The sequence below is a fragment of the Poecilia reticulata genome, linkage group LG2, assembly GCF_000633615.1.
Source record: "Poecilia reticulata strain Guanapo linkage group LG2, Guppy_female_1.0+MT, whole genome shotgun sequence".
Taxonomy (NCBI): Eukaryota; Metazoa; Chordata; class Actinopteri; order Cyprinodontiformes; family Poeciliidae; genus Poecilia; species Poecilia reticulata.
In genome coordinates this window covers 19,162,133-19,170,067 of record NC_024332.1, presented here as the reverse complement: position 1 = coordinate 19,170,067, position 7,935 = coordinate 19,162,133, and the positions used below count along the sequence as shown (strand labels likewise).

The 7,935-nt window shown below is 47.1% G+C and overlaps 1 protein-coding gene across 1 annotated transcript in view; it reads left to right on the top strand.

Annotated features, from left to right (window-relative positions):
• LOC103481357 (target of Nesh-SH3-like) overlaps positions 1-7,908 on the top strand; it is a 10,383-nt gene extending 2,475 nt beyond the window's left edge. Inside the window, exons 4-15 of the mRNA XM_017309079.1 lie at positions 9-112; positions 369-443; positions 1,403-1,579; positions 1,743-1,820; positions 2,199-2,369; positions 3,853-3,918; positions 4,403-4,489; positions 5,754-5,816; positions 5,895-6,020; positions 6,685-6,774; positions 6,877-7,086; positions 7,171-7,908. Of these exons, the coding sequence (XP_017164568.1) occupies positions 9-112; positions 369-443; positions 1,403-1,579; positions 1,743-1,820; positions 2,199-2,369; positions 3,853-3,918; positions 4,403-4,489; positions 5,754-5,816; positions 5,895-6,020; positions 6,685-6,774; positions 6,877-7,086; positions 7,171-7,358 (1,435 nt within the window). The 3' untranslated portion in view covers positions 7,359-7,908. The remainder of the gene's footprint in view (positions 1-8; positions 113-368; positions 444-1,402; positions 1,580-1,742; positions 1,821-2,198; positions 2,370-3,852; positions 3,919-4,402; positions 4,490-5,753; positions 5,817-5,894; positions 6,021-6,684; positions 6,775-6,876; positions 7,087-7,170) is intronic.
• The last annotated feature ends 27 nt before the right edge of the window (positions 7,909-7,935 follow it).

Genomic DNA, 7,935 nt, shown 5'->3' with positions numbered 1-7,935 from the left:
GACTTTAGAGCAGTAATGACTGTTGACTTATTTGCAGTTCTTCACAACAGTTCCGGTCTTCGGGTCCCGGCCGTTAAGCCAGTTAACCCCGGGCTGTCGCGCTCCGTCTTCGGTGATTATCTCCTCCTTCGTTATTCCTTTTCTTTCGGAACGTYACTCTCTTATCGGACCGAAGCACTGCAGTGACGGTCGACTGATCCCAAAATGATCCAATCTTTAAAAACCTCTGTAAACTCCCAGCATGCTGAGGCTCATCGGTCGGACCTGAACTGCAGCTGTTTTTCTGGAAACGGTCCGGTTCTTTTCCTCTTCCTCTCTTGTCTTTCCTCTCCTCTTCATCCGTAAAGGCAGCTTCCTGTTTCCCACAGAGTCCCCAGAGAGCCARCAGGAAACGGTYCCTGCGCCCGGCTCCGCCCGGCCCAAACCCGCTCACGGCTCACCTGGTAACCATGGAGATGCTTTTCCTTCTTTAACCATCAGCTTCATCCATTCATTCAGCTTTAGCTTCTGAAAGGGGCGGGGCCTATCCTGATTGGCTGCATGCTCGGCCCAGTCAGAAAGCCTTGATGGTGATGTCACTGGATCAGAGTAAGTGGACTTGGCCCCGCCCACGCTGCCATCWTCATGTGACCACTATCCATCAGCCACCAGCGACCTTTGACCTTTCACTGACTCATCATCTTCACCTTCTACTTTTTCTGCCATTTTCCACTGAAAACAGAATACCAGTTCATATAAAAGTAGAAAAACAATCACCCGATGATCATCTGCATATCAGCAGAGTTTACTGTTTGTTAGCAAGGTGAGTTTTTAAAGTCAGGGTTCTTCTAAACATCTGAGAACCTTAATGATGTTCTCAGGTGTGAACCGAACCAAATGATGGACCAGCTTCAACGTCTTGGTGTTTGTTACCTTTTCTGAGGAGTTCCTCAGGGTCAGTATCTGTTCATAAACCATCACTTTTATTTATTTCCAGGTTTTACCTCCTTAAAAGCATCTTATTGATGAGAAAAGCTCTACATTTCCCTTCTTCTKCCTCTTTCTTTGCGTCTCTTCATCGTTTCTCACCCAGACTGCATGCCAGGTCTGCATGCCATCAGTAAGTTCAGACGCAGATGTTGTTGGTCTTTCTCTCTGCAGAAAGACGACACGAGTCGTTCTGCTCAGTTCAGTCCAGAGTCTTTTAAACTTTCARTCTTTCTGAGGAACATGATTACTGAGACCAGAACATCTCAACTTCACTTTGACCCAATTGGCCAAAAGAATCTGAACCATAATTAACAACCAAGGAAGTTTTGGTTGAAAGCAGAAAAGTCTCAGTACTCAGAGGGAAACTTTGAGTTTAAAGACRAGTTTGTGTTGTTGGGATCAAGGATCACAGCATCTCTCCTCTCTGTCCCAGAAAAAGGAAWCAGTGTCATAACCAACCGAACCCATYCTGCGGAGCGGCGGACCCCTGCCCCCCCCAAACTGCTGCCTACCTCCACCCCTCCTGCCAACATCACTGTCTCTAACTTCCCCTCCAAAGGCGCTGCGCTTCAGACCAGCAGGGCTCCTGAGAAGCTTCCTAACCCTGCGGGTAATTTCCACCTCTCATCCTCCTGGTTTACCTCTGACTTCGTCCTTCCTTTTCTTCCAGAATGACCTCTGGCTACTGTGGTTTTACTTTGACAGGACGGGAAGCGTCTCTTCCAGTGAAGCATGTTTGTTGTTGCAGTGTTCAACCTTTTCTATCCTCACAGCTGCTGTGAAACCTCAGGACGGCTYGCCGCTGCTCCGATTCGCCCTGGCCAATGAGCGGGCCAAGCCCGGCACCTGGGGTAACCTCACTTCCTGTCTGCTCAGAGCCAGCCTCGCTCTGTCCATCTGTCTGTCTGCTCTCCTTGTCAGGCTTCTGGTGGATTGTTTTTATCCTCAGGTCTGCTCCTTCCCTCCATCCCATCTAGCGTCTGCATGTAGCGCACAATCTCTCAGTCATGGCTGCTTGTCGCAGCAGCAGYTTCACTGACTGGATCCAAGATTGTTGTAGCTAAGAGACCCATCATCATCATCATCACCACCCATCCTTCATCCGTCTGTTAGCCGAGTTAAGCTCCAGCTGTTGGTCCGTCGCTCAGGRCTGTTGCTAGCTCTCTGTTTTCCATCGCAGGATCACGTCAAACTGTAACCCGACACTGCGACTGTTCTTCCTCTTTTAGGCCAAGGCAGCAGCAGGAACAGGAGGCCGTCACTGCCTGTGATATCCTCCAGCCCTGAAGCTTCCCCACTGATCTTGAGGAGCCACCTTGACCCCTTCTCTTACCRCATCACACAGCGCCACTCTTCCTCTAGACCCAGTAACTCGTCCCCGACCTCTTTGATCCTTGGGGGTAATCTTCCACTGAACCTTTATTCTCACTTTACGTTCTCTGACTTTACTGCAGACAGAGCCAAACCCAACARAACGCCAAAACTGCTGGTAGCCTGATAACCACTTTATTTCTAAATGGTCATAAGGTGCTGCCAAGATGCAAACCAAACTTTTATTTTATAACTTTTAATGATCAAAGTTACGGTGATCTTAACCGTCAGCCATCGGTGTAATCGTGGATTTACAGCTTTATGCTAGATAAGAAGATTAACATTTATATTCTTTATAAATATGTTTTAAGATGCAACAAATATTGAATTATGGTAACCATGGCGACAACGCCACACCATTATGYAGCCTAGTATGTAGGGAGACGATACTGGTTAGCATCTGGACTTTTGTACATTTTTAATGTAAAGGGAAAACACCGTTTATGATATAGTGACATAAATCATGGGGCGCGAATTCCATTTGATCAGAATGTCAGTATGGAGGAAATATTGATCGGTTTCTAAGCAAACTATATCAATCTTCTGTAAATCTATGATCCAGGACAAATGATCTCGACTTGAACCAGTAGAATCCACAAATAAACTGGKAAAAACAACTTTAGAAACAATCTGTCCGATCCTCCCGTCACTTCCATCGTTGTCATGGCGCCTCCAGTGATTAAGTGACGTTGTTGCAACCGATCGATACTATTAATGTAACAACACATATTTTAGATTTTTTCTGGCACCTTTCAATTTTCTCAGAACATTTTGAACCACCAACCATCAGACCTCTGATCCAGTCACTGTAGGGATTTCTGAAACACTTCCTGTCTAAGCGTCTCTTTCACTTCCTGACGTTTATCTTCCTGATGATGATCTGTGATTGGCTGCTGAACCTGTCAGCTGAACAACCAAACAAGTCTTCTAGGTCCAACAAAGGCCAGGTTGACCTGCCTCAGGTTGGCAGACATTTGTAAAATATTTAAAGTTTTGATTATTTCTGCCAGTTTGTGCTGCAGCCTCTAACTCCCACAGCAACAACAGACCAAAGTCTTCCTCATGAGGGCCGTGTTGTTCTGGTACCAGAACCAGGTTTCTTCTGAACCAGGCTCATCTGGACCGGATGATCCTGTGGATCCATTATCAGCTCCAGGCTTTATCCAGCTCACATGAACCAGATGTTTTTAAAGAGTCTTATCGCTCTAATCWKGAAACYCAGTGATTATACACTGAAGCAACGTCTTTTCCAAACCGCTGGAGTGAAACTCAAACCAGAGCAGACAGGCTGAATGAAATTCTGAGGTTTAAGGTTCAAGTTCTCATCTAAACTCTGCTGCTTCGTAGCTACTGGTAGAAGCCTCACAGATCCAGTCCAAAGCTCTGCTTTCAGATCCTGTCTGTCGTCTCCAGCAGGAGGAACCGTTTGAGTTCCTCTAAAGGCTTTGGTTGGTTGTTCTTCTGAAGGATCCTGGTTCTTTCCTCTCCTGACACTCGGCTCTCTCCCTACAGCAAACGGACAGCCACACCGGGGCATTTCCCAGCCCAAACTGGCCTTATGGCCCAGAGCTCGACTGGGTAAAGAGTCCTTGTTCGTCTTCTGCGTGTCATCATTAACCCTTCACTCGCTTTGCAGCATCTCCATCTCCACTGCGGCTCATGTTGCTGTTTTTGTCCACATCCATTAATATGTTTGTGTCCATCTCCTCATCCTGTCACCATCATCCTTCCATCCATTGAYCTGTCCATCCATGTTTGTTGTCTCATGTTTTCAGCTTCCAGTCAAGCTTCTGCTGGTCTTCAGCCATGTTTCTGGCAGAATGTCCTTCAAATAATCAAGATGAAGCTGCAGCTTGATTATTTGAAAAGGTTCCATCAGTTCACTGTGTGTTCRATGTGCTGAGGGATCCAGAGGCGGCTTGGTGTCGGTTTAACTGTTTTCTGTTTGCATAAAAACCATTGATCTGGGACTTGTTRAAAGCATACAGGTGTAAACAGAGCAGTGACAGAATAACCGTCCAATCAGAGCCATGTTTCAGTTGCCCTGCCTCTCCTGCTGCAGTCAACAACTCGCTGACGGAGGACAAGAAGTCTGATGTTCCTGCTGGGTTTGGTCGGTCAGGTGTCGTCGTTGACGACCGGCTTCATGGTTGGTAACAGCATGACCCCTGCCTGTCTGCGCCGTAACGCTGCTGCGTGCTTCAGCTGCTCCGCTGCGCTGCACCAGCGCCGCATGGGGTGGGGCTGTTTGGGATCAAGACGCAAAAGGGAAGAGGAGGGAAAGACGAGCCGCCAGCTTCAACGCTGCGGCCAAAGACTTCGGCACATCTTGTGGAAAATACTTTCTTCTTGGAAAGTATGATGGTCCCTGTTAGTTAGCTTATTTTTACGAACTTCACTCTGCAGGGCTTTGCACTTTTCCTCGCCACAGACAAACTGCTTGCATCTGGCCTGTGGTGACCTGGTGCCTGCTCTCAGCCTGATATTTTGATGCTTCCTGCACGCTGGGCGGCGGACATGTTGCTGCTGATGTGATGCATGGCGAGCATTGATCACTTTCCACGGAAACGTGGAAACAACAATTTATATATCAGGCCGGTTTGTGTGTGAAACAATGGAAAACACACTGTAATTACAGAGCAGTTTCCACCAGGACGGTCCAGTATAAACCTCTGTGCATTTATTGGTTCCAGCTTTAACAGGCAGAAGGAGTTTATGTCCAAGAATAACAGGAGTTTAGCTCGAAAGCTCTGCAGTTCTTAGAAACCAAAACAATTTAAGCAAACAGCAAATATTGGTGGTGCTGCAGCAGCCATCATATTTACACGGCCTGATTGGAAGGAATGCCTCTGCATTGTTTCAAGTTACAAGCTAAAATGTTGCGGGACTCCGCCGGTTTTCATTTTGATGGTTTTGCATTCATGCCATTTCGCTCTGGAAGCGGCACAATTCCCTGATTGTGAGGAATTTTGGCTTCTCCTTTAACAGAGGGGGGCTCGGGTGGGGGTGTAATTGGCTGCAGGTTCTGGACGCCTCCATCAGAAACATCAAGTCCTGTGGCTGCAGACGGGATGGTTCATGTTTTCAGGTTCATTTGGCGCTGAAAGTCAGAGCAGATCTCTGGTTTGGTTAAACTCTCGTTTCCCCAGGAGGTTGAAGAACACCTGGCTGGAAAACAGACCCACCGCCTCTGCTGCAGCTTAACATTGTTTGATGAAGGCCTTTCCCACAGGCCTGACGCTCATTTACAGAACATTTCTGCCCTGCACCACTTCAAAAAAATATGAAGCACATGATCTTAATCTCAGCGGACCAATGGTTTCCATCAGATAGAAAAAAGCTGCTTTATGTCTCTTGTATTTTCAGAAAGTTGAGCTGTTACAGAGCYTGTTTGCTGCTTCTTGTTTTTTCAGGATCTCCATTTCGGACGACTCTGAACATCCGGCCAAACGATGTGCGAAAACCTGGAGAGACCGGTAAAAAATCAGCTTCATGGCTGCTGGTTTTACCGCCATGTTGACAGACAGAAACCTCTAAAATGTTCTTTTCTTCAGACAAGGTGAACCGCCCTGACAAGAGCGGAAACCCAGAAATCCCAAAGTATAAAGTCCCAACAGTGACGACCAAACCGACCAAACAGGAGCGAAGACAAACCACGACTACAGCAGCTCCGACAGCCGGTGAGTCTTCAGAAACACGGCGAAGGTTTGGAGGGGATCAGGAAGCTGGTGGGTGAGGATGCAGCTTTGATTCTTAAAGGAGAAACAACCAAAATCCACATTTTACATGTTTTAAACTCCCACTGTCTTTACTGCTTCTGAAGTGTTTTAAAAAACAGCTGGGTTTTGTCAATAAGTTTCTGATTGTAGGTGTCTGGAAAATGTCAAAAAGTTTTAAAAACGTCTGGAATTACCCGTCACCTAGCAACCCAGACGGAGTTCTGGCTGTTACATAGCAACCCAGGCAGAGTTCTGGCATGTTTGGTCAGCTGGTTTTACTGCTGTACAATGGCTGCTGGAAAAGACAAGAGTTTTGTCATTGACTTTCCATTCAGAAACCTCTTGCTGCATTCTGAATGGCTGTGCAAGAGTCTCCACTTCTGCTTTTCAAACATGTACAGTTGTATAATTGTATCTGTTTACAGTCATTTTTATGTGAATGTTGAGTTGGGGAGCGTGGCCAGCAGCAGCTTATTTGAATTTAAAGATGGTCAGAACTGATCAGACTAGAATCTCGTTATGCAAAACTGTAATAACCATGTTTGTATAGGCCACAAACCTTTAATAACCTTTTGAACGAAGCAGAATAGTTTGTCGTCTCATGTCACCACATTTCTGTTTTCAGTGACTCGGCAGGAGAGTTGGGAGGATTCAGACCTTTTCCAGTCTCAGCCAACCTCTGATGTCGATGCAATGGGCAAGAAGCGTTACGTGGGTAAGCAGCAACAAGCAACAAAAAGCAACACTTCTTCATTACTGGATTAACAACAAAACAAGCGTTGTACTTCCTGTTTGTTTAACCGGATCCCTCCCACAGCACCTCATGTAGTTTATCAAACCGGGAAGAAGCCGGATGAGCCGTGCTCCATCACCTCCTCCCTCAACTACTTCCCTGAAGACGAACCCGGCGAGGTGAACGTGACGTCTCCTCCGACCAGCCCACCCGCCAACCTCACTGTGGTGACGGTGGAGGGATGTCCGTCCTTCATCATCCTGGACTGGGAGAAACCAGACAACCACACCACCGGTAGGCCGGCAGCGATCCGCCGAGAGGACAGTCTGTCAGGAACCGTCACATCTGAAGAATCAATGCTCCTCCGTCTCTCTCCAGAATACGAGGTGATCTCCACTGCGAAGGGACCGGATGGAGAACGGGTTTCCATCCTGACTACCAACCAGACCCACACTGCAGTGGAGAACCTGAACCCTGAGAGCAGGTACTCCACCTCTCCCTCTACAGCCTCATTCCTCAGCAGGTTGCAGAGGTCCAGCGTCTCATGGAGGGAGATTTATCTGTGAAGGTTCCAGTCTGCAGCTGTGCAAACAGGCCGAGACGCCGCGCTCGGTTTGAGCTCWGCTACAGCCAATGCTTCATGAGTCCTGATGAGAGAACGGTACTGAGTGAGGCCGGGTTCACAGTTAGGACAACTGAATCACCAAGAGAATGGGAGTTAAGGTGGATGGCCTATACAAAACCTGTTCACTACAWTTTTTACACAAAATCATTCTTGGATAGAGAGATTTTAGTCTGATCAGTTTGAGTCGTTTTAGGGACTCTGTCACTTTAAAGCCAAATGAGYTGCTGCTGGCCATGCCCCCAGGTAAACATTTACAGTCACATATGAAAATGGGTGYAAACAGATGGGCACTTATACAACTGTACGTCATAGAAAAGCAGAGGTGGAGCCTTCTGCACATAAAGAATGCAGAAACAAAACTCTTGTCTTTTCCAGCAGCAGCAGCTTTTACAGCTGCCCAAACACTGGAGATCAGCCTGGGTTGCTAGGTAATGGACTAGTCCAGAGGATTTTGAAATGGCTCATTTTCCAGACACCAAAAACATGAACTTAATGCCAAAAAGCAGCTGGTGTTTTTT